The following is a 25,769-nucleotide window of genomic DNA, read 5'->3' as shown; positions in this document are numbered from 1 at the left end:
AATTCACTGAAAAAACTACATGCAAGTTTCTGTGAATTTCCTGGATTCATTAGGTGTGGCTAAATTGTTAATATTTGTTTTTTTAATTTATTTTAATTTATTAATTTAATATTAATTAATAAATTTTTAAATGTATTTATTTTTAAAATAATTAATTTTCATTGTATGTATTTAAATTCATTAATTATTTTACTTTTTTCTAAAATATTGAATGTCATTACATGAATATTTGTCAGAATATGAAATGTTTTCATTACCAATTAATTTATTTCACATTTATTTATTTATTTATTTATTTATTTATTTATTTATTTATTTAATAATTAGTGTTACTTAAATTTTATATTTATAATTTATTTATTTTTATTCATTAATTAGTTTACTTTTTAAAATATTGAATGTCATTACATGAAAAGTTGGTAGATTATGAAATGTTTTCATTACCAAGTTTCACCACTAGTTATTCCACATAATGTTGATTTCTTAACTCTTCTGAAGTTGTAGTTCCCCTTCGGGGGGAACTTCAGCACTATAAGTGGATTTGATTGTAAAATCCACGCATTGGGAGGTTCGGTTCAGAAGCTACTCGTCTGAAAGAGTATTGAACGGGCCAATTAAGAATGAATTGGCAGCGCAAGCCTGCGCAGGTGAGCGGCATAAGCAATCAACTGAGTATATAAGCTCACCTGGCGCAGCAGACGCTATCCTTTTCGCTTCAGAGACTTTCTGATCGAGTCGATGAGGGTTCCTCCTGCTGTGACCAGCGATTCTGAGCGAACGAGAGCATTCTCCCGGTCCAGAGTGTGTACACGCAGTGGCAGACGGTCGAGCTGGGTTTCTCCCTTGCCTGGCGTTCTTTGGGTCCGGTCCTCCAGAGCGGTGCGTATAAAGTAGCAAACTTCACAGAAAGAGCAACACAGTCGTGCAGCACGTCCTTATCAGGACGGCGCTCCGACTGTGCGTTTCTGGATGCGGTGGTTTCCTGTCCTCGGATGATGGGCGCGGGCACTGTGTTACATGTCTGGGGGTCCAGCATGTTAATGCGCTGCTCGCGGGCAGTTCATGTCGTTATTGCGATGCCATGACTGTTGCGCAAGATCGCGGTTAGCCTTTGCAAAAAGGCGAACCACCCCAGTTGTCCCCTGCTCTGCAGCGGGCACTCGGGCAGATCTGAGGGTTTCAGCGAGAGATAATCCGTCGCCCACGGGCCCGCGGACCTCCCGCTCCTCTAAGCGCTCCATCCAAGCTTCGGGCGGAGGAAGCGATCCGTCTAACAGATGGTAGCCCTTACGCCCGATGACACCGGAGACCAGATGTCCACCGCGGCATCGGAGGGTGGGCTTTCATTGTCCGATGATGATCCAGACCCGCTCGCCCCCTTCGGGCTGGTGAGCGCTGTCACTACGGATCCTGAAACGGACATGTTAGCCGTGCTTTCCCGGGCTGCTTCGGCCGTGGGTTGGAGATGGTTTATCCCCCAGCTCCGCGGCCGGACCGACTAGAGGGGCGTTCCCTTCTTCCCGGAGGTGCACAGTAGGCTCACGCGGTCTTGTAAAGCACTTTTTTCTGCTCGTGCTGCGTGTTCCTCCACCCTAACCACTCTTGACGGTGAAACAGCCAGGGGGTATGTGGCGATTCCTCAGGTTGAGTACGCGATGGCGGTAAATCCGCGCGGCGCCTCTTCTTGGCGGGGTCCGCCTCGTCTCCCATCCAAAGCCTGTAAGTTATCTACCTCCCTCGGAGCTAGAGCTTACATAGCTGCGGGCCAGGCTGCTTCCGCCTTGCATGCGATAGCCACCTACCAGCGCTACCAAGCGCAGGCGCTGGCCGAGCTGCACGAGGGTGGGTCCAACCCAGGCTTACGAGCTTCGCACCGCCGCCGACTTAGCTCTTCGGACTACTGAGTCCGCTGCGTGTGCGTTGGGGAGGACGATGTCCACATTAGTGGTCCAGGAGCGCCACCCCTGGCTGATATGCGCAAAGTCGACAAAGTCCGCTTTCTTGACTTCCCCATATCCCCAGCCAGGTTCGGCGACACTGTCTGTGAATTCACCCAGGAATTCAAGGCGGTGAGAGAGCAGTTGGTGGGTGATGTCTTATCGGCGGTCCGTAGCCCGCTCCGCCCGCCGTGCCATTCATACCTGCTCCTCGCCGAAGGCGTCCGCCTACGAGAGCTGCTCCGCCCCCGCACACGCCTAAGGCGAAGCGAGCGCGTCGGGCACCTCGGAAGCAGGCAGCCCCCCTGCCCAGAACGCCGCTAAGTCCGGCAACGGACCGCGAAGCGCCCCTGGGACAGGCCATCTGGAGAAGAGGGAACTTGCTCTTTCCCCGCTGGAGGGCGGGGCCCCATTTCCAACGGCACTTTTTACTGCCATGAAAACATTATGAAAGGGCACTTTTCACTTCCCCAGATGTGACAGCCCGAAATCTGCCAGTCTGGGACGCTATGCTTTCTAGCTTGCAGATTCGGTGCGTTTCGCCAGTGGCTCACGAGCGCTGGGAGGACGGTCTCCTTTCTCCCACCCCTCGAGCCTCCCCTCCGGAGCTCGGGTTTGGAGTGAGAGCAAATATCTCACCTCCAGCTTTTCCGTGGGACCCGCGAGCTTCCCGGATCAGCACACCCACTCCGCGCTGCCCCACTGCTGGTACGTCAGCGATTGTAGCGATGAGTCCATTAGCGAGAGCTCTGCCTGCCTGGTTAGCGCGGGCCAGCTCTTCGCGGTGGCTCATACGCACAATCAGACTCGGCTATGCGATTCAGTTCGCGAAACGGCCCCCCAAGTCACGGGTGTGTATTCACCAGGGTCAGGCCCCTGTCCGCCCCTGTCTTGCGAGAGGAGATTGCTGTCCTCCTGGCGAAGGATGCAATCGAGCCGCTCCCTCCAGCCGAGATGGAGAGCGGGTTTTACAGCCCACGCTTCATCGTGCCCAAAAAGAGCGGTGGGTCACGGCCAATCCTAGATCTGCGCGTTTTGAACCGCTGCCTGCACAAGCTGCCGTTCAGAATGCTCACGCAGAAGCGCATCCTCCGGTGCGTTCGTCCTCTGGGTTGGTCTGCAGCATTAGACCTGATGGACGCGTATTTCCATGTCTCCACTCTTCCTCGCCACCGACAGTTTCTGCTGTTTGCGTTTGAAGGTCGAGCTTGGCAATACAAAGCCCTCCCCTTCGGGCTCTCTCTGTCTCCGCGGGTCCTCACCAAGCCCGCGGAGGGTGCCTCAGCGCCCCTTCGGCTCGCGGGCATCTGCATACTCAATTTCTTTACGACTGGCTGAATTGCCCTCTCTTTTGATTATGCACAGAGTTGATTATGCACAGAGACAAAGTGCTCTGGCACTTCCACCTGTGGGGGTTTCAGGTCAACCGAGAAAAGAGCAAACTCGCCCCCGTGCAGAGGATCTCTTCTCTCGGGCTGGAGCTGGACTCGGTCACCATGGCAGCGCGCCTCTCCGGAGAGCGCGCTCAGCTGATGCTGTACTGTCTGAGAGAGCTCGACAGTAAAATAGTGGTCCCACTGAAACAATTTCAGAGGCTCCTGGGGCATATGGCATCCGCAGCCGCTTCATGCCGCTCGGATTATTCTATATGAGACCACTTCAGCACTGGCTTCACGATCGAGTCCCCAGACGCGCATGGCACGCGCGCGCACACCGAGTCTCTGTTACTGCGCTGTGTCGCCGCGCCCTCAGCCCTTGGAGCGACCCCTCGTTCCTACAGGCCTGGGTGTCTCTAGAACAGGCGTCCAGTCTTGTTGTCGTTTCAGCAGACGCTTCCAACACGGGCTGGGGGGCTGTGCGTTGCGGGCATGCGGCTGCGGACCTGTGGAAAGGTACCCAGTTGCATTGGCATATCGCCTGGAGCTGTTGGCAGTGTTCCCCGCTCTCCACCGTTTTTTTCCGGTGTTGGAGCGGCAACACGTGCTGGTCAGGACGGACAGTACGGCGGCGGTGGCGTATATCAGCCGTATAGGGGGTATGCGCTCTCGCCGCATGTCTCAGCTCGCCCGCCGTCTGCTCCTCTGGAGTCATCCGCGGCTGAAATCGCTGCACGCCATTCATATTCAGGCAAGCTCAACCGTGCAGCCGATGCGCTCTCACGGCAGCCTTGCGTCCTGGAGCATGGAGACTCCACCCCGAGTCTGTTCAGCTGATATGGGCGCGATTCGGGGAAGCCCAGATCGATCTGTTGCTTCCCCCGAGATCGCTCATTGCCAGTTGTTCTTTCCCTGACCGAGTGCTCTCGGCACGGATGCACTGGCTTACAGCTGGCCTCGGGGCACGCGCAATACGCGTTTCCCCCAGTGAGCCTGCTCGCGCAGTTACTGTGCATGGTCAGGGAGGACGAGGAACAGGTTGCTGGTTGCGCCCCTCTGGCTCAACCGGACCTGGATGTCAGAGCTCTCCCTCGCGATAGCCCTCCCCTGGCAGTCCCTTCGAGAGAGCACCTACTCTCTCAGGGACAGGGCACCACCTGGCACCCTCGCCGATCTTTGAAGAGATTTTTAGACGCGAGGAAGACTTAGGTAACCTCCGATTGCGGTGGCTAATACCGTCACTCGGGCTAGAGCCCCCTCCCCGAGCGCGCCTATGCCCTGACGTGAAGTCTATTCACTGAATGGTGTGTCTCTCGCTGAGAAGACCCCCGTAATTTGCCAGATCAGCGTTGTGCTTTCTTTACGCCGAGAGAAGTTGGAGAGCAGGCTGTCGCCCTCCACACTCAAGGTTACGTGGCTGCCATCTCCGCTCTCATAACGCGGTGGCTGGCAGCACCGTGGGAACGCATAACCTCATCATCCGGTTCCTCAGGGGCGTTAAGCGAATTAATCCACCCCGCCCCCTCTCATGCCCTCTTAGGATCTCGCCCTCGCGTCAGATCCCTTCGATCCTCGACTCAGTATATTTCTGTCCCTGAAGACAGCTCTGCTGGTCGCGTTGATATCGATTAGAGGGTCGGGGACCCGGAGGCATTTTTCGGTCAGTGACTCGTGCCTGTAATTGGGCTGGCTTCTCTCACGTATGAGACCCCGCCCGCGATATGTGCCCAAGGTTCCTACCACTCCGTTTTAATACGAGGTAGTGAGCCTGCAAGCGCTGCCCTCGGAGGAGGCAGACCCAGCCCTTATTTATTGTCCAGTTCGCGTTTTGCGTATTATCCGGACCGCACTCAGAGTTTAGATCATCTGAGCAGCTCTTCGTCTGTTATAGCGGTCGGCAGCAGGGAAGTGCCGTACCGAAATAAGTTCCCACTAGATTGTGGATGCCTTTCTTTCACTATCAGAGCCGAGATGAGCCGCGTCCCCCGAGAGCGCGTGCGCACTCCACTCGGAGCTTCGCATCCTCTCGAGCGCGCGCACGCGGCGCCCCTCTAACAGACATCTGTAGAGCTGCGGGCTGGGTGACACCCAACACATTTGCAAGGTTTTACAATCTGCGAGTGGAGCCGGTTTCCTCAAGGGTATTAGGTAACCCTTGGTGATTGAGGAAACAATTCGGTAGGGTGTTGAAACACGCTTGCTGCGCCATTTTCCCTAACACGGAGATACGTGCGCCTTTTTATCTGTCAGTAAAGTTCCCCGTCAGGTGAGCCCTGCAGATTCCTCCGTGGCCCCCAGCACTGACTCAGCGGAGGAGTCACTTGCTGGCCCACTACGTTGTAGGTCTGCCCGCTGGTCAGCCCGCGTTTTGGGTAAAGGTGTCTGCTATGCGTGGTCCCCACTAGGCGATCCCATATGCTTATTCAGCCACGGTTAAGTCCCCCCCCCCCCTGGGCGGACCCGTGTCTTCCCTCCCCGCTAACCACTCTTTTGCTATGCGTACTCCCCCTTTTTAGGGCTAGTCCATATGTAAATTCTGCCATCTATCCCCCCTTGGGTAACGGATGGCCTCCGCAGCGTCCTCCCTATCGGGATTGCACGCTTCCCAACGTACTGTCGTATTTCCTAGAATTATCTAGATGCTCACGACACCCCAAAAAATATATATAAATCCGTAAAACTTCTGTTGAAGTAGGATAAATTAGGGCCAGGGACACGTTGGAGGACCGCGCCCCCCATGATGTGGGTGCGTCACGCTTGCTTGACTATCTCCTCATCGGGGGTGTTGGTAAGGTGCAGTCATTATGGCGCTTTCAATGGGCTCCCAATGCGTGGATTTTACAATCAAATCCACTTATAGTGCTGAAGTTCCCCCCGAAGGGGAACGTTCGAGGTTACTAAAGTAACCCTTCGTTCCCCGAGGAGGGGAACGGAAGCACTATACTCCGTCGCCATAATGACTGTCCCTTAGCTGTTGAAAGTCTCTTCAGCTTAAAAAGGATAGCGTCTGCTGCGCCAGGTGAGCTTATATACTCAGTTGATTGCTTATGCCGCTCACCTGCGCAGGCTTGCGCTGCCAATTCATTCTTAATTGGCCCGTTCAATACTCTTTCAGACGAGTAGCTTCTGAACCGAACCTCCCAATGCGTGGATTTTACAATCAAATCCACTTATAGTGCTTCCGTTCCCCTCCTCGGGGAACGAAGGGTTACTTTAGTAACCTCGAACGTTCTCACATTGCTATTGTGTTTTAAACAAAAATAAAACACATTTTAAAATACATTTTTAAACATATGTATTACAAAAACAATAATTTAAATATTATTGCAGGGTTTTACTGTTTTTGCTGTGTTTTTATACATTAAATTCAGTCATAGTGGACCTATGCAAGACTCACCAACCACAAACTCTAGTTGTTTTTAGATATTTTTGTAAATAATATTTCTTGTTAGTGCATTTTAGCTTTTTTTGGCCATTCTGATTATTCCCAAAAGATATTTTCTTGCCGTCTTTGACAGTGTGAGAATGGCAGTGCTGATTTTCAGCCTGGTGACTCGAAGGTTTGGAGCGCAGCCTAAGTATGTGTGGATAAGTAGATTCCGTCTGCATTATCCCCTCTTTTTCCAGGCACAAATGCCTCATGGGAAGACATCGCGTTCTGGAGTTTGGAGGGTAATGAAGCCCTCTGTGACGCCTCTGAGCCTGGTACATTTCTTCTAGTGTCTGAATGCATGAATAACACATGGACTGTGTGTACACTCACATCCATGAGGAATATAAGATCAGTCCTGAGCTAGAGCTGGACGCTGTGATGATATACACTGTCTGTCCATCATACCGCCCAGCGATATCCCGAAGCACTAAATATGTGGGGTTAGATTTGTGACATAATTCTGCGTGTAAAAGATCATGTTTGCTTAAGGGCTTTAACATGCGTTAACACTTTTACACACTAAGGATCATGTTTTGAGCGTGCACAATGGCTTGTTGAATATACATTAACATGTTTACACACAATAGAGCATGTTTTGAGCGTGCGCAATGGCTTGTTGCATACACATCAACACTTCCAAAGACTAAAGATCATGTTTTGAGCATGCAAAATAGCTTGTTGAATACACATTAACACTTTTGCACATTCAAGATCTTGTTTTTAGCATGCACAATAGCTTGTTGAATACACAAAAACACTTTTACACACAATAGATCATGTTTTGAGCGTGCACAATAGCTTGCTGTACACATGTAAACACTCCTGCACACATTAGATCATGTTTTGAGCGTGCATAATGGCTTGTTGAATACACGTTAGCACTTTAACACACAATAGATCATGTTTTGAGCGTGCATAATGGCTTGTTAAATACACGTTAGCACTTTAACACACAATAGATCATGTTTTGAGCGTGCACAATAGCTTGTTGAATACACGTTAGCACTTTAACACACAATAGATCATGTTTTGAGCGTGCACAATAGCTTGTTGAATACACGTTAGCACTTTAACACACAATAGATCATGTTTTGAGCGTGCATAATGGCTTGTTAAATACACGTTAGCACTTTAACACACAATAGATCATGTTTTGAGCGTGCACAATAGCTTGTTGAATACACGTTAGCACTTTAACACACAATAGAGCATGTTTTGAGCATGCACAATAGCTTGTTGAATACACGTTAGCACTTTAACACACAATAGAGCATGTTTTGAGCGTGCACAATGGCTTGTTGAATACACGTTAGCACTTTAACACACAATAGAGCATGTTTTGAGCATGCACAATAGCTTGTTGAATACACGTTAACACTTTAACACACAATAGATCATGTTTTGAGCGTGCACAATAGCTTGTTGAATACACGTTAGCACTTTAACACACAATAGAGCATGTTTTGAGCATGCACAATAGCTTGTTGAATACACGTTAGCACTTTAACACACAATAGAGCATGTTTTGAGCGTGCACAATGGCTTGTTGAATACACGTTAGCACTTTAACACACAATAGAGCATGTTTTGAGCGTGCACAATGGCTTGTTGTACACATGTAAACACTCCTGCACACAATAGATCATGTTTTGAGCGTGCACAATAGCTTGTTGAATACACGTTAGCACTTTAACACACAATAGATCATGTTTTGAGCGTGCACAATAGCTTGTTAAATACATGTTAACACTTTAACACACAATAGATCATGTTTTGAGCGTGCACAATAGCTTGTTAAATACATGTTAACACTTTAACACACAATAGATCATGTTTTGAGCGTGCACAATAGCTTGTTAAATACATGTTAACACTTTAACACACAATAGATCATGTTTTGAGCGTGCACAACGGCTTGTTGTATACATGCATTAACACTTTTGCACTGTAAAGATCATGTTCTGAGTGTGCAATAAACTATTGTGCATGCTCAAAACACAATCTTCCAAGGCATTTTTCATGCTCAAAACACCGAATTGTGTTTCTTTTGCACACAGAATTGTGTCACAAATCTAACCCCATATAAACACACCATGTTCGGCTGGTCATGTTGTAAATCTTGCTTTGGGTTTGTTTTTAACACATTATTGGTGGCTCATTGCATGTCTATCAGCTTTGTGAGGAGGTGATTGGCTGCTTTTTTTTTTTTTCTATTGATGGACCAATTAGAATTCACCATATCAGCTCTTATTTTTGCCTGTTGTATTTTTGTGTTGCTATGTTTGGAATGGCAATCTAATTTAGCATTTTTATATGCATTCTGTGCAGATTAATAAAGGGACTAAGCTGACAAGAAAATGAATGAATGACTATCAGGGCTAGCGTTTTGTTGCTTTGTTTACACTGCCAGATGGGTCAGCGACAGGGGCTTTCACACTGCATGACTTTACATTAGGAAGAATCGCTGACAACTTCGTCCAAACTACGTCTCACAGCCAGAAACATGTCGTATATCTTTTGTTATTAACTACATAACAAGAAAGAAGCCTTTAACCCTATAAAGCCGCACGTATCATATTTGATACACGAGTTTCTAAGACCAATATAATATCAACCTGATCAATACTTTGTTTAAAAACCTGTTGTATATGAAGTGATACTTGTATTCTCCCCCCTTGTGGATTTTTATGACACTGCAGGCCGTGGAAGGGCTTTTTTGTACCTTTTCAAAATGGCTACTTGTATTAAAATACTCGAATGCTTTTTGGCTAAAAACTATTTGCTAATTTCAAGTTGTTAAAATAAGAATAAAATTTATATTGTTACTAATTTCATTAAATAAATGTCTTCTTGATTGAAACAAAGCAAAATTACTTAATAATTAATTTATTTTGTTGCAAATAAATTGTGTTGAAAATCATGCTTCAAATTTGATACAACAGGTATAAAAGGAGCTTTATTTCCGAATAATGATGTTACATTTCTGTAATGTAATCAATATAATGCCTACTGCAATGCAAAAACACTGTTTTTGGATGGTTAAATTAATATAAATAGTGACTGAAATACCATTTTAAAATACATTGTGGGAGTTTTTACAATAATTTATAATCAATAAACTATATTGATCAATTTATGTGTATTTTTAGATGTCAAAAGAATAGAGGAAGAGGATAGAAAACGTCATCAGCATAATAGTCTATGGCAATTAAAGTGACAGAGAGAAGTTAGGGGAAGATGAGGATGCATGGCCATGCGTGATGATGGTCATTCAGACAGCAGTGATGAGGAAGAACATCAAGAAGAAAGTGTAGTTTAGACAAGCACAGAAGTAAAGCTCCCAACTACACAAACACAGAACACAGTCTGAAAGTAGTCAGCAACTGGCAATGCAAAAATGAAAGAATACAGATGAAGAAAAATACAATATCATGGTACATTTGTTGAGTTCATTGCATCTGCTGAGGACACACACCGACTGCTTTCTGACTGTGTTCTGTGTTTGTATTGTTGGGATCTCATCTACTTGTCTGGACTAAACTTTTTTCTTGATAATCTTCCTCATCACAGCTGTCTGAATGACCATCATCATCATGCATGGCCTGAGGACTCCATCCTTCCTCATCATCTTCCCCTAACTTCTCTATGGTACTTTAATTGCCATCTATCATTATGGACTCTGTACATGTACAGTATTGAAATAGTTTGCCACTGATGAAATGCTACTGGAGAACAAATAAGCCTGCACAAAATATTCAAAGAAGGCAAGTCTATAAACACAGATGCTAAAGACATTGAGAAAGTCCTAGGCATGTACATGAACATGCACCCCATAAAAGGTGCATGTTCATGTACATGCGCTTTTTTAATGTTAGAAGGCATGATCCTGATAATTTTCCAACATGGAGAAACCTGACAGAGATAAAAACACTGCACCAGCAAAGACTTCTCATCTGTGTACTGTGTAAATGTAAAGTGCATCTTTGCCTGAACAAGAACTGAAACTAATAGTACCACAATGTGAAATAATAAAACACTGTAAAATGCTTAATGTAACAAAAAATAAAGAGATAAACTGCCTAAAATGTTCTCTTTTGTTAAAAAGTAAGGGCAAATAATTTTTTTGTGTAATTAAAATTATCATTGTTTTGAGCAAAAAGTTGCACAAACGCCTCATGTATGAGATGTGATACAAAATAAATATCATAAAAAAAATGTATATGGCAAATTTATTTTTTTGTTTTTGCTTAATGGTTTAATAAACATCCCAGATCCAGAAAATTAGAATTTTCTGACTATTTTTTTGACAAGTCAGGTCTTACAGGGTTAATGGGGTAGAAAATGTACATATTTGCTTGCTTTGGCCCACTTCAAGTCAACTGTATACAGTTGCAACATGCACTTTTTATTTCAACAAAACTTTTCTCAATAAAAAAAAAAAATAGACAATTGAAAAAGAGTTACTGTTTTGCATCTAAAAAATTCACAGTAATCTGTCCTGGCTTAAGGTCCCTGATCACCAGTTAACTACACATACATGGGGAGCTAATCTCATTTTAAAGCAATGTTATTGTAAAAAAGGATAATAAAAAAGCATTAAACAGTCCTGAATTTCACTCTGATTCCTTTATATACCCTGAAATAGTCACATTAAGCTTTCACTGGAAGATTATCATTGGATGAAAGCGCTAGCTGTGCATATACCCCATTATATTCTCGCATAGCGTAACATAAACACACGTGTTTTAACCTGATTGGTTATAAGTAGGGCCAGACGGAATCTGCGGACGTTTTTTGCTATTTCTGCTGAGAATTTTGGACAAATCTGTGGATTTCTGCGGAATTATTTTAGGAGTATCCAGCGGAGTATCATAACTTACACTTTAACATATTAAATAAAAAATAAATTACTGAATAAAAACTGAATAAATTCCGATTCACACATTTACTCAAGTAAATAAACAGAATTTATGATGGGCTAAAAAACTGCAGAAATATGCGGAATTCTGCGGGAAATCCGCGGAAAATCTGCGCGCGCAGATTCCATATGGGCCTAGTTATAAGCATTCACGTGTAAGTGATTCTGAACAATATCTTGCAATGATTACTCAAGCATACAACAATTAGACAGCCACTAGGCTACTCTGAGCTGACCCCAGACCAGTGAAAATGATCCACCAGTTAATAGAACACACACTCAAAGTACAATCTGTTTTATACCCAAGGCTGTTTCTTGCACTTTCAGCCATCTTATTAAAACATTCAAACCTGCAGCTTGATAATACACACAAAGGGCCCTATTATATACCCGGCGCAGTGTGGCGCAAGCCGTGGCGCAATAGTCTTTTGGTAGTTTCAGCTTGGCGCAAGAGTGGTGTTGAGGCGTTGCGCTACGCTGTTTAAATAGCAAATGCATTAGCGCTCATATGTGCACCATAGGCGTTCTGGTCTAAAAAGGAAGGCGTTCTGAGGCGGACCGCTGGCGCGTTGCTATTTTAAGAAACTATAATAGATTTTACATTAGACCAAAACAAACCCGGTCTGAAGTCGAGCGCAGAGTTGCGCCTCGCTTACACACTGCTTAATACACACAAGAGAGCAATAGGCAAATATCTTTACATATGAAAAACATTAAATATTAAGGATATATATAGAATATAATAAGAATAGATATAAAATATAAATATAAAGGATTAAAATATTACAAAACATATTATTTTCTAGCCTACATAAATATAAACACCACTGCTTTATGTCTTCTTCATCTCGGGAGGCTTTTTCAGTTCATTCATAACAATTTGCTTTTGTATAATGTTATTATTATTAGCAGTATTATTTATTATATCCATATTTATATTTGTTTTATTAAAAACAAGCTTAGATTTGCCCACCTGTCAGGTTTTAGACCATATGGGGCACAGCATGTGTTTTAGGATATAACTCAGGTTTTTGAGCACATTTTGTTAATATTATTCATTTATTCGTTTGCTAGAAATTAGAGCTGAATTTAGAAATAGTTTTGAAACGAATATTTGCGCTTAACAAACGCAATTAATAATTTATAGGCTAATTGATGTCTGTGCGTAAAGGTTTCCCTATCCAAGAGCGAATGTGAAAGTAGATCCATTATCTCTCATTCTCACGCAGTAGATGCTCTGTTTAACAGTTTTCTGTGAACTGTTTGCTTGTGAAATGCTCAGTTTTTCCACTTAGACTTACTTTGTGTCCTGTAAATAGCGAATGCGCTCTTGGCGCGATGCAGCTGGCTCTTAAAGGGAATGGGAGATGAGACTCTAATTGGTTTATTCTCAAAACACACCTATAACTCATTAAGAAAATAAACTCAACCCTTTTAGACCATGCGCCACGGCGCAAAGCGCATTTTCCCGTCTGTAAATTAGCAAAAATGCGTCCTGACACACCCTAAAAGCGTTTGCGCCCTGCGTTTTGCGCTCTGCGCATGGACCGTCAAAATAGAGCCCTATGTCTATCTCGCATACAAAGGAGTTTAATTAAAAAGAACACATTAAATGGCAAATAACTCTGCAAATAGTTGTTATTAATCCATCAAGAGTCCAATTCTACTTAAGAAGTCTCCACGACCTCTGATCTGGCTTAGTAGATCATTTGGCATAACAGAAAAAGCAATGACTCTCAAATTAATTTAGTTTTGCTCTGCAGAGGGATGACACGGAGGCCATCATATAATCTAGACTCTTAAACATTCAACTTTATTAATATTCATTAAGACATAAGAGCTTATACATCCATCCCGGAGCAGACGTCCATCAGAAAACCCACACCTTCAATTCTATATCTCATATTGACCAGGGTCGTGACCTTTATGCAAACAGCTGGATTTCAGTCATCCACTCCTGATGTTCACCTGTCACAGACGCACACGCATGTAAACCGCAGCTTACACACATATTACTGAGGTCACGCCCTTTCCATATGAGCTCTAATCTATCGGTCTGCATGCATATGTCTTTAAGCTGTATTATATGAGTTGTTTTTGTGCTGTTAGATGTGGCTGCGGTCTTGCGGACGGGCTCTACTCCACACGCAGCTGAACTGACCCGTCCCGAACGCTCGCCGGTCATTAAACATCGAGAACTGCCCTCCATCGGTGTAAAGTCCGGCTCCACGTCCAGCCCGACGCCACCCAGATCTGAACAAACACATCTGTCCCCGAAATCTGCAGCATCACAGCCGGCCAGCCCTCGCAAGAGCAGCCCCACACATGAGGTCAGAGACTATGCTGAAATACTCACTCATACTATATATATATATATGTTCTGTCTAGTTATCGAATCTGATTGGCTGATAGCCTTGATGTACTTAAGTAATATCAGCACCCGTACAGCCTCTTTACCCTTTGTGTATTACTCCGCCCACATACAGCCAGCAAAAAGCAGACACTACAGATCTAAAGTTTACAAGATGCACGCTCAGCTGTTAAACTGTCAGCTTATGATTTGAGTCCAACGCTGAAGAAAGTAGTTCCTCATACAAAAGGGTTTTTGGGACTCTCCATGTTTGATTTTAATTGAAGGTATGGTATACAGTTTAACCCAAAGAATGAGCAGTCTGTCAGATGAAGAAGAGTCTGAGTCAGAGATTCAAATAAATAAAATGAAGTTTACTGAAGATAGTTTGCAGTTTCATCAGCAGAAGCCAGCTTCAACACTCGCAATGAGTTCCTAGGCTGCTCTGCCTTACAGTACAACAATGCTTTAATTATACTCGTTACACCAGTCTAAAAAAGGTGGGATCCAGGTAATCAGTTGTCATTGGTTACAGCAAAAGTAGACGATTCTAAATGTGTGCGTTGATGAAGGATTGTATCTAACTCCAGATATGGATGTCCTAAATGTGTGCGTCAATGGAGAATTGTGTCTAACTCCAGATATGGATGGCGGCATGGTTCTTGGGGGTCAGGCAGGCCCTAAACTATTAGAAGCTGATCTCCGACCTGTAAAAAGCTGAATCATGGAGGCATACATAGACGCAAGAGACAATCTGTTGTGGAAACTCAAGGTTGTTTCGTTCAGCTGTCTTATCAAACTGGTTCAAAACTGGTTTAATCAACATCCGGCTACGATATCCTCACTACACACAAAGTCTATTTAGCATAAAAAGGAATTACTTTATAAAGAATTAACAATTAAAACAGCTAAATTACTGTAGACAATATCAGGACAAATCCGCTTGTTAAGTGTGACGTCACACAAATCGGCTTCCGGGGTCCAAGCGCTCTATTTAACTGAATGGGGAGACTCATGAAATGGTAATAATAAACATTTACATAGCGATTTAAACGGCCATGAAACCCCCTCGTTTCAGCAGGGTGTTTTCACACCTCTACTTTGGAAAAAGTCAGAAAAGTGGGCGTGTCCAGCTCTGTTTAGGGGGGAGTGTCGGAGGAAGAAAAGTGGGATGGTGTGGGAGTGTCTATTTAGGTACGCGCGAGCTTCAGAGTCAAAATACACACACACACACACACACACACACACACACACACACACACACAGTAGAAAGTGATGGTGTTTAACCTACATGGACTTTTGTAGTGGAATTATTTGCCAAATTATGAAATGTTGGACTTTAACTGCAGTTTGGCTCTTTCATTCAGGGAATTCATTCATGTCCCTCGCGACAAACGAGATATTTGATTCGAGGAACTGCTCTAAGCGTGTATTTTTCATGCAATGTTTGATACCGCACGGCGAATGAGAGAAAAAAACCTCCGCATTTCCCGGAAACTTAGATGCACACGGCAGGTAGTGTCAGAAAGCCGCGTGTGTTATTCCGGTCACTGAATGCGGTGAAAACCCTACACGAGGTTAAAGTTTGGTTGTGGTGCTAACATGTTTACACTCGGTGCAATAGTTAACTTAGTTCGATACGAACAAACTGAGTAAACAAAGAGCACTGGTCGCTCACTTACCAAATCTGTAGAGACAGGACAATTACCAGCAACTAGAGCCACGTCTTTATTAAGAGGAGACTACAAGCGAATCCGGATCTCAGCGTTTGCAGATGAGAACAGCTCTCAGGTAAACAATAATCCTCCTTAGACACGTAAGTTATTGTTGTCGAGCGTCGCGTACACTGTTAATCCACACGTGACTCCAGCTGCGCTCTCACAGAGAGAAAAAATGAAAACAAAACTTCACTGCAGCAAACTATAAAAGCAACACTTCACGCTTGTTTTGCCAACACAACGTGGTGTGAGTGTCGTCTAAACACTGTGACAGTAATGAATATTAATGAAGTTGCACAATAGAGCGCGCTGATTGGTTTGAACCAAGCCTTACTCATGCATTAATGCATCACACTGTAAGACGTAATAAGACTCACTCTGGCACAGACGTCCAGTCTGCACGCTGGAATACACGCTATTATCTCATGACCGTGACGCAGCTTCAAAAATTTATTTTAAACCGGAAGCACGAATTTGCTTGAAATAACGCAAAAACAACCAATTTACACTTTTTAGTGAAATATAGGTGTCCTAATAGTGTTTATAGCAGTGTGGGACACATATACGACTGTCAACAGCTCAAAACATGTGTTCTGGTGTTTCGTGACCCTTTAAGGCTTTCGAAAATTACGATCGCAATATATATATGTCCATGCCTAATATCCGATGGCCAGAAAGTAATTAATTTTTTTAGAAATTGTGAAAATGTTGATATTTGTTATGCAGCAAGCCCAGAGATTGTTGTGTACACTATGAATTTATGTAAAATTAACTTTAATGTGTGATAGGAATAAAACGTGATCATAAACGAATGATTTCTCCACTCAAATGAATGGCGGCTTGCATGTCTCCTGGACTGGAGAGGAGCTACGACACTGAACATTCTTACATAAAGCAGTGTGTTAACTTATTTATTAGTTAAAATCAATTCAAAGTTAAGTAATCATTCAAATAATTATGTTTAATTAAAAATAATGAGAAACAAGATGATAAGAAAAAAGGATAATCGTTGATCCATGCTGAGACGGATTGGAAGGTATAAATCCAAATCCTTCATGATATATAGTCTGGGTTGGTGTTGTATATAACACTACAGAAACATTGTAATAAACTGCAGCACACTTTCTGTTATTTTACAGACTTAATCCTCCATATATTATTTCTTCTTATACCTTATATCAATCTAAATGACTGAAATGTCAATAAAATTCGCTTTGAGATAAATGTTCCCATAATGCAATTTATAAATGTAAATAAATGGAAAATTTCCCAGAGATGGGTTGCGGCTGGAAGGGCATCCGCTGCGTAAAAACCTGCTGGATAAGTTGGCGGTTCATTCCGCTGTGGTGACCCCGGATTAATAAAGGGACTAAACCGACAAGAAAATGAATGAATGAGTAAATGAAAAACACAAACTATGGAAACGGTTATAAACAGATATTTTCACAGTGCAGTGAAAGATATATGTATTCGGGTGCTTTTTACATCTGTAGTTCGGTTCATTTGGTCCGGACCAAGGGCACTAAATGATAGATTGTTGCATTTTCTGCCGTCTTTGGGTCGCTTTCACACCACACTGCTGGCTTTGGTCTGAACTAGTTGAAAAGAACCAAAAGGCTGTCATCTGACAAAATCCACATCTCTCATTGGCCAGATGTTGTTGAATGTATTTCCTAAACTGCTTATCGATTGGTCAGAATTCACGTGCGGGAAAATGCCAATGAACTCCCACAAGTAAACCGCCGATTGCTGACTAATTTCATTGGCATATGACAATCGCTTCAGCTCCAACTTCAGACACGCCCTCTGTAAAGTGTTGACGCTGAAGCCCCATGTGAACGTAAGGAGCGTAAGGCACTAGGCCTGCGGCCTCAAGCCAACATACGCCTCTCACCAGTGCCAATATTCAACCATTTTACACTGCATGGCAGATGTTGTTGAACAGTTTCTAAACTGCTTATCGATTGTACAGAATTCACGTGCAGGAAAACGCCAATGAACTTCTGCAAGTAAACAAAACCAGCAGACACAAAATGTCGCTTTTTACTCTGGAGGGACGACTGCGCTGCTGATTGTATCCCTGCTTTAGACAAACTATACATTATGAAAATGATGCACGGCTGCGGCTGGAAAACAGTGTTTAATGCATCGCTCGTCACTTCAGGAGGAGGCGAGAAATTAATTTAGCTAAACTGTGATATGGTCATCTTGCGGAAATATTACCAACGATCCATCAGCTAATAGAGTGGAAGAACCATGACGTCAATTTGTATGTGTTACGTTATAGAACGTATTAATTATTTGTTTGTTTATTTTATATATATATATATATATATATATATATATATATATATATATATATATATATATATATATATATATATATATATATATATAAATATTATATATATACAGATTTGTGTTTTGTTTATGCATTTGGAGCTGATGTTGTGTTGTGCGCTGTGGAGCATGTGCAGCTCTCTCTCTCTCTCTCTCTTTCTCTCTCTCTCTCTCTCTCTCTCTCTCCCCCTCCCACTAGAGCTGCGCTTGATTGCGGTCCGGCCGTGTTGCGTGTGGGAGCGTATATAAGCTGGAGGAGAGGAACAATGGGGAGATCTTTCTGCTCGGTGCAGGTCGCAAATCTCCGTCGTCGTCGTCGCCGCCGCTTTTGTTCCGAGCGTCTCCTATCTCCTGCCCCAAATTGTTGGTTGACTTGGTGTGAATTGATCGATTTCTGTTACTGACAATTTAATTATTTTCTAAAACGGCTCTCTGTTAAATCTGAACCTATTGGCTTTTCTGATTAAATATTTATATATATTATTTTTGGTTAGAAACAGAGGCGGTAGGTTGGGAATCGCCATTTACTTTAAAACGTTTTCTCCTGGTTTGTGGTAGCAAGGGAGAAAGGGAAGTTTGCTGTAATTTTATTTGGGGTACTTTTATTTGAGCAGGTAAGTTAGAATTATTTCCCCGCAAGTTAGCTGTCTTTTTGTTTATTATTTTGGCCTGGATTCCCTTCCGAAGAGATGCTTCTATCTTTGTTGTCTGAGTAAATAATAAATATTGTTACTACTTGATCAGCGTTGTGATTATTGTTGGGACAGGAGAAGGGGAAAATCCTAAATTGAGTATTTGACTTTATTTCTTTGTTTATTTACACTTGTTATTGTTCCCACCAACCCTAGACTGGTCGGGACGTAACATATGCAAAAACTCGGAAGCGAGTTAGCGTTTTAGCAGTTCCGGTTCCCTCGTCCCGAAGTCATACCTTAAATAAGGTTTGTGGCTAAAACAAACTCGAGATACTTTCACATTTTCTTCTACGACATAAAACACATCAGCTACTTCACACTCTTGATTTTTGACATCGGTTATGCTTCTTTAAAAAGACGGTTGGTATAAAGTTGCTAAATGGTACTACAAGCGGTATGGGAGACATTATACGTCATCGAGCTGATCTGTTCTGGAGCGCAGATCGCTTGTGATGGGCGTTTGGATTTGTGTGTTATTTTAGTATTTTCATGAATAGTATTTTATAGTTTGTAGTATTTTTCTAATTGGTAAATCATATTGTGTGTAGATAATGCCTTCACATGTAAAGGCTGTCGAGACAGACTAATTTGTTGATCATTTATTTTATTAAATGATATTATGAAGATACTGCTTACCAGTGCAGCCTGTCTCTCTTCTGCCCTCAGTAACGCAAACGTGTGAATAAATGTGTAAAAATAAATACATGTTATTTATTATATATTATAAATTGATTTTTAGTCGTTTTTTTTCTTCATCCGAACACATTTAACTCCGTCATAACTTCATTATTTACATTCCCTCTGAAAATCATGAATGGCGTCTCTGAGTTTGCCTTGCAGTGTTTCTCTGAAGTTGAGCTGTAAAGTTGAATAACTGTTCTCAGGTCAGAGTGCAGAGGCTCTGAGAGCACGTGCAGCGCTCTAAAGCTGATATTCACTCAGATAATCTGGATTATGAAGGTTGTAGTAGTTGTAAGTGATTATCCATAAAAGGTTTTACCCTTGAGCTATAAATACTGCCTGCATGGCTCCATTTACTTCTTACTGCATCACTATATTTAGAGGATTTCAGCCGCTGACTCGGCACTTTTACTAAATGACACACTTCTTGTTATTATTGTTCCCTCCTTACACCACCTGACACAAGTCTTGTGGCCTATCCAAGTTTTAGGAACAGCAAATAATGACTTGACTTCTAGTTGATCATTTGGTGTCAGAAGTGTCATAAATGAAAGGCAAAGGCCTCTAGATTTTGCTTATTTGAGCACAATAAAATCTGATCATGCCTTGATTATTAATGATGTCATTAGGACAGTAAGGTCTGACTCTACTTAGACTAAAGTCTCATCACTGAACAGAAATAATGTCCAGTATAGAATATAAAGTCCTGCTGCAGTGGAGACAGAATGAATATTGTGTCTGACTCCATCATGAGCTTGGAGGACTGCATCCATACATCTCTGACATGACTCAAATCACTGATTAATAAAGTCATCTGGAATGAAGGAGAAAGCGTTCCTGCAGGACTCCCAGAGTTCATCAAGACTCTTTGTGTTCATCTTCAACGCCTCCTCCTTCATCATGCTCAATAATGTTCATGTCTGGTGACTGGGCTGGCCAATCCTGGAGCAGCTTGACCTTCTTTGCTTTCAGGAGCTTTGATGTGGAGGCTGAAGTATGAGAAGGAGGGTTTGCGGGTCTGTGGTTTGTAATGTAATAGGCAGCACAGATGTCTTGATACCTCAATCTGTTGATGTTGATCATCCACTCTGCAGATCTCTCGCACGCCCCCATACTGAATGAACCCCAAACCATGATTTCTCCTTCACCAAACTTGACTGATTTCTATAAGACTCTGGGCTCCATGCTGGTTCCAGTAGATCTTCTGCAGTTTTGGCGATGATTGGGATGCAGCTCAACAGATGATTCATGGGAGAAACCCACCTTCTTTCCAAATAATCAACTAGAATTCAAGTTATTATTTGTTGCTCTTACAACTGAGATCCACGACAAGAAATTTATCAGGTATCCTATATTAGGTAGCCTTAACTATTATGTACTCGCATTAAAACATAAATACAATGTACTTACTGTGATCATATGGTAGTGCAGAAGACTTGAGGAGGGATACGGTTATGGGTAGCTTTAAGGCTGATACTTAAAGATTTGGGGCTTGTGGAGCTGTGCATGGATGTATTTGCTCTTCAGTGTTAGGACTTTCAGCAGTGAAAACTAAACCACACTGAACTGAACTTCAACTCTGAAATCTGAACTACACAGATTCAATTTACTATAATCTTCTATGTTCAGCTTTTTTGACACAGTCTACATTGTGAAAGTGCTATACAAATAAAGATGAATTAAATGAATATGAATATTTTTCTGATCTTGTTTTCAGTGGAACAAACTGTATTTGTCATTAAAAGGTCTCATTAAAAGTGTCATTACTCTGTTAAATCGTTTTTAAGAGCGTCATTAATATTTAATGACTAATTCAGCTTGTACCACTGTAGTTGTGGTCAACATTTATTTAGTGATGCTGTTATAAATCATGCCATATTTATGTGTGTTTGTGTGTGTGTGTGTGTTTCAGGTGGACACTGCTAGTGAAGTGGAGGAGCTGGATATTGATGTTTCTCCAGCGCCGTATTCAGTCAGTAAAGCAGCAGCCAAACTCCAGGTCTTCATCGCGCGTTACAGGTCAACACTATTTCATTTATTTGACATGGAAATCACAGTTGGACAAACCATCCATTTGTTTGAGTGTAACGGCAGACTTGCTCATTTTCAACACCTGTCCAAGAGAGGCTTGACATATACAGTTAAAGTCATAATTATTAGCCCCCCTGAATTATTCACCCCCTGTTTATATTTTTTCCCCAATTTCTGTTTAACAGTAAGCAGATTTTTTCAACACGTTTATAATCATAATATTTGTAATAACATAATAATAACAATATATAAATATTTATTTTATATAATATATAAATATTTAAACATAATACTAATAAACATAATAATAAACATAATAATAATAATAATATTTATTTTATCTTTGCCATGATGACAGTAAATAATATTAGACTAGATATTCTTCAAGACACTTCTATACAGCTTAAAGTGACATTTAAAGGCTTAACTAGGTTAATTAGGGTAACTAGGCAGGTTAGGGTAATTAGGCAAGTTATTGTATAATGATGGTTTGTTCTGTAGACTATCGACAAACAAATTAGCTTAAAGGGGCTAATAATATTGACCTTAAAATGGTGTTTAAAAATTAAAAACTGCTTTTATTCTAGCCGAAATAAAACAAATAAGACTTTCTCCAGAAGACAAAATATTATCAGACATACTGTGAACATTTCCTTGCTCTGTTAAACATCATTTGGGAAATATAAAAAACAAAACAAAAAAAAACAAAGGGGTTAGAATAATTCTGACTTAAATCCCAATATATCATAAAGGTAATAATAAAGAAATATTTAGAAAAATACATATACACAGCATTAAATGTTACTTATTGATAGCGCACTGTACAAATTTAACCTGTTAATTAATAGGTTTTTAGAGAAAGTCATTTTTTAGAGGAAATCAGCCTCTGACTTGCAGATAATTTACTGTATTATTCATGTTAAACTGGGAAATGTGTTTGAAATGTCAACCTGTCTCTGATTTGTGAATGCAGTTATAATCCTTATGATGGTCCTAATGATAACCCGGAGGTGGAGCTGCCGCTCACTGCAGGAGAGTACATTTACGTCTATGGAGACATGGATGATGACGGATTCTACGAGGGTGAGGGGTTCAATTTTTATTAATATTTTTTATTTACAGCTGAAAACATGCATGTATCAATGCAAAATGTACAGAAATATTTTTTTTTATTTTTTTGTAGGCATCAAAAATATATTTTCTAATTAATAAGATTTTTTCATAAACAACATTTATCCTAAATTAAAATGCAAAAAAATGCTTTTCAATATTTTGTTTCTCAGCAAAATATAAAAAAAATTGTAAATCAAGAAACATTTTCTAGACAAGCAAAAATATTTATTTTTAAAATGATATTTTTAGAAATATTATGAATAATTTAAGTGAGTTTTTCTCCCTTAAAACAAGATAATAAACACTATAATAATAATAATAATAATAATAATAATAATAATAATAATAATAATAATAATAATGATAATAATAATAATGATAATAAAAATAATAATTATTATTCATACAATTACATAATGATATCATCAGGCAATAATGTCTCAATACAAAGTCATGCTTAAAAAAAACACTCTTCCTAACCTCCGCAGGTGAGCTGATGGATGGCAGAAGAGGTCTCGTTCCCTCAAACTTCGTTGAGCGCGTATCAGACGATGATTTCATGAGCTCGCACACGCACCAGGCTGGTGATGCATCCCATAATTCCCTTCAGGAGAGCAGCTTCCATAGCGGCAGCGATCGGTTGCATCAGCACCACCTAAGATTCGCCCACAGCGCCTCCGACAGGACGGACACCTCCACGACGGCATCAGCATCAGCTCCCAAATCCCAAATCCCGCTCACAAACGGCCTGGATCTAGATCTAGAGGAGGTCGGGGTGGACACTGTGCCTTACCCCCGAAAACTAACACTAATCAAACAGCTAGCTAAAAGCATCATCATTGGCTGGGAGTGTCCGCTAGTTCCGGCTGGATGGGGATTAGTGTTTAGCTATAACGTCTATGTGGATCATGAGCTGCGGATCAATGTGCCATTCGGTACCCAAACGAAGGCGGTTTTGGAACGGCTGGATTTGGCGAAGAAATCGTATCGGGTTGCGGTGCAGTGTCTGACGGAGCATGGAAACTCGGATCAGATGCGCTGCTGTATGCTGGTCGGACGGGATGTGTGTGTGGCACCCAGTAACCTGCGTGTTGAGCGCGTGACGGCTACCTCCGCTAGTCTGACCTGGCTGCCTAGTAACAGTAACTACGTGCACATCGTGTCTTTGAATGAGGAGGAGTGTGAGCTGGTCAAGGCGGGATGCTACTCTCTGTGCCTCAGTAATCTGACTCCTAGCATGCATTACAGTGTGAAAGTGGAGGCTCGGCCGCACCGCACCGCATGGGAGCTGCCGCCCGAGTGCCGAGAACGAAAAACCGCTCTGACCTCTTTCACGACGCTGACTGCAGGTGAGGATATTCTCATTTCAAGAGTTCACACTTAGCTGATGATTGATTATAAAGCTTGTTTGGCATGCTGTCCCGGGAGAGAGCCCTGAGCTCATAAGATCCTCGAGCCCGGGGCTCCCTCCCGTTGCAAGGCGAGTGGGGAGTTTGAGCTCAGGTAGATCTGGAAAACTCCCCTGCTGTAGTAGCAAATGAACAGATAGTGATTGCTCTTAAGAGATGAATATTTACTAGGCATGACTATGGTGCCAGTTTGGATTAGTCGATTAACTTAAGTTGCATGTTTTTGGACAGTGGGGGGAAACCGGGGAACCTGGGGGAAACCCACATGAGCACGGGGAGAAAGTGCAAACTCTGCACAGAAATGTCTGCTGGTTTGGTAAAGCCTAGAACCAGAGACATTCTTGCTGTGAGGGAACAGTGCTAACCACTGGACCACCGTGCCACCCATCTAGGAAGAAGGAGGAGTAGGGGTGGAAGGAGAATTTTTCAAAATGAAGATAGCGGTGGAATGTTACAGGGTATTTGTAGTAGCTTAGGAGTCGCCTGATTGGTGCATTGAGAATTGGATAATGCGGATCCAGCCGCTAGCAATCATAAGCATGTGATCCTCTCGAAATTAGTTTAACAATAACCTTCACTTAGCATTTTTTAAGTAGTTTTTAAATCTGCTTTACATTACAGTTCGTTTCATTAATGATTTTTGAAAGTTTTAGATTTCATTTAGTTTTCATTCTGTGAACACATTTCTGTTTTGTTTTTAAACAATTGTTTTTTTTTTTTTTTTATTTAACCTATGTGTGTTGTTCAAATGAACTACCCTTTGGTTATGTTGCTCCATTTGCTTCCATTATAATCACATTTGTTTTAATTGCAAAGCCATAACAGCATATGCATTTTTGATTGGTTTGACTGGTTTTCCCTGCATTTCTGTCTTTTATATGGCGCTCTATGGAGTAAAACAGCAGATTATAGTGTGTGTGCAGAATTACACTTACTGTGTTTGCTATGTTCTTAGAGCTGAGGGGCTTATTTCAAGAGTTCACACTTAGCTGATGATTGGTAATAAGCTAGTTTGGCATGTTGTCCCGGGAGAGAGCCCTGAGCTCAGGAGATCCTTGTGCCTGGAGCTCCCTCCCGTTTGCAGGGCGAGAGGGGAGTTTGAGCTCAGGTAGATCTCAAGAACCATGTCCCGAAAGATGGTTCTGGTGGATTAAGGCGCTGGTTATTGTGCTGAAATAGGTGCAGATCTTCATTTCTGTAAACAGTTTGTTTTTAGCAGTAATTTAATGCTGGGCATGTCATCGTGATTGACAGTTGTGACTGACAGCTTCTCAAAGCAGCGCGTCTGAGCTTCGGCAGGAGACTGAAGTGTTATTATTCGATTTCTGTGTTATTTTACCATGACAAAATGAGTTCAGCAGTAAACTATAGTTTCTGACATACATGATCCTGGTGGAACACTGTTTATTCGCTAAGGTCAGAGCTTTTTTCGGGCTTTATTAGTTTGCTGATACACGCCTAATCACCCAGATAGCAAAACACACTCGGGCCAGTTCTGGCTAGATTCTCGCCTGCCGGAGACTTATCTCTTAGAGCTCAGACTGACTAATGTTACCTCTGCTGGACCTACTCCGGATGCCTGGACTCACTGCCCGATTCCAGCCCGAGTCAATCGAGCCAGATGCGGCGACCGAGCGAGCAGGCGCTGCCGCATGCGAGCCGGAATCAGCCTGCGACGCCGCGAGTAGGTTATGCGCTGCGGCCCGGAGCTGGCGCGATTGAATATATAAAACCCTCATATTTGTTAACGTTATTACATCCATTTGTG

The 25,769-nt window shown here is 42.5% G+C and overlaps 1 protein-coding gene across 40 annotated transcripts in view; it reads left to right on the top strand.

The window, feature by feature from the left end:
* tspoap1 (TSPO associated protein 1) overlaps window positions 1-25,769 on the top strand; it is a 258,828-nt gene that overhangs the window by 185,359 nt on the left and 47,700 nt on the right. For 29 of the 40 annotated variants that reach the window (XM_073951847.1, XM_073951852.1, XM_073951845.1 and 26 more), the window contains 4 exons: window positions 13,774-13,994; window positions 21,361-21,467; window positions 22,453-22,562; window positions 23,081-23,941. In XM_073951847.1, the coding sequence (XP_073807948.1) occupies window positions 13,774-13,994; window positions 21,361-21,467; window positions 22,453-22,562; window positions 23,081-23,941 (1,299 nt within the window). Of the gene's footprint in view, window positions 1-6,940; window positions 7,019-13,773; window positions 13,995-21,360; window positions 21,468-22,452; window positions 22,563-23,080; window positions 23,942-25,769 lie in introns of all 40 variants that reach the window. The other 11 variants (XM_073951843.1, XM_073951838.1, XM_073951824.1 and 8 more) reach the window with 1 other exon arrangement.

This window comes from Danio rerio, chromosome 5, assembly GCF_049306965.1.
Source record: "Danio rerio strain Tuebingen ecotype United States chromosome 5, GRCz12tu, whole genome shotgun sequence".
In the NCBI taxonomy this organism is placed as follows: Eukaryota; Metazoa; Chordata; class Actinopteri; order Cypriniformes; family Danionidae; genus Danio; species Danio rerio.
Note: the sequence above shows the minus strand (reverse complement) of the source record. Positions and strands in the feature narration are given on the sequence as shown.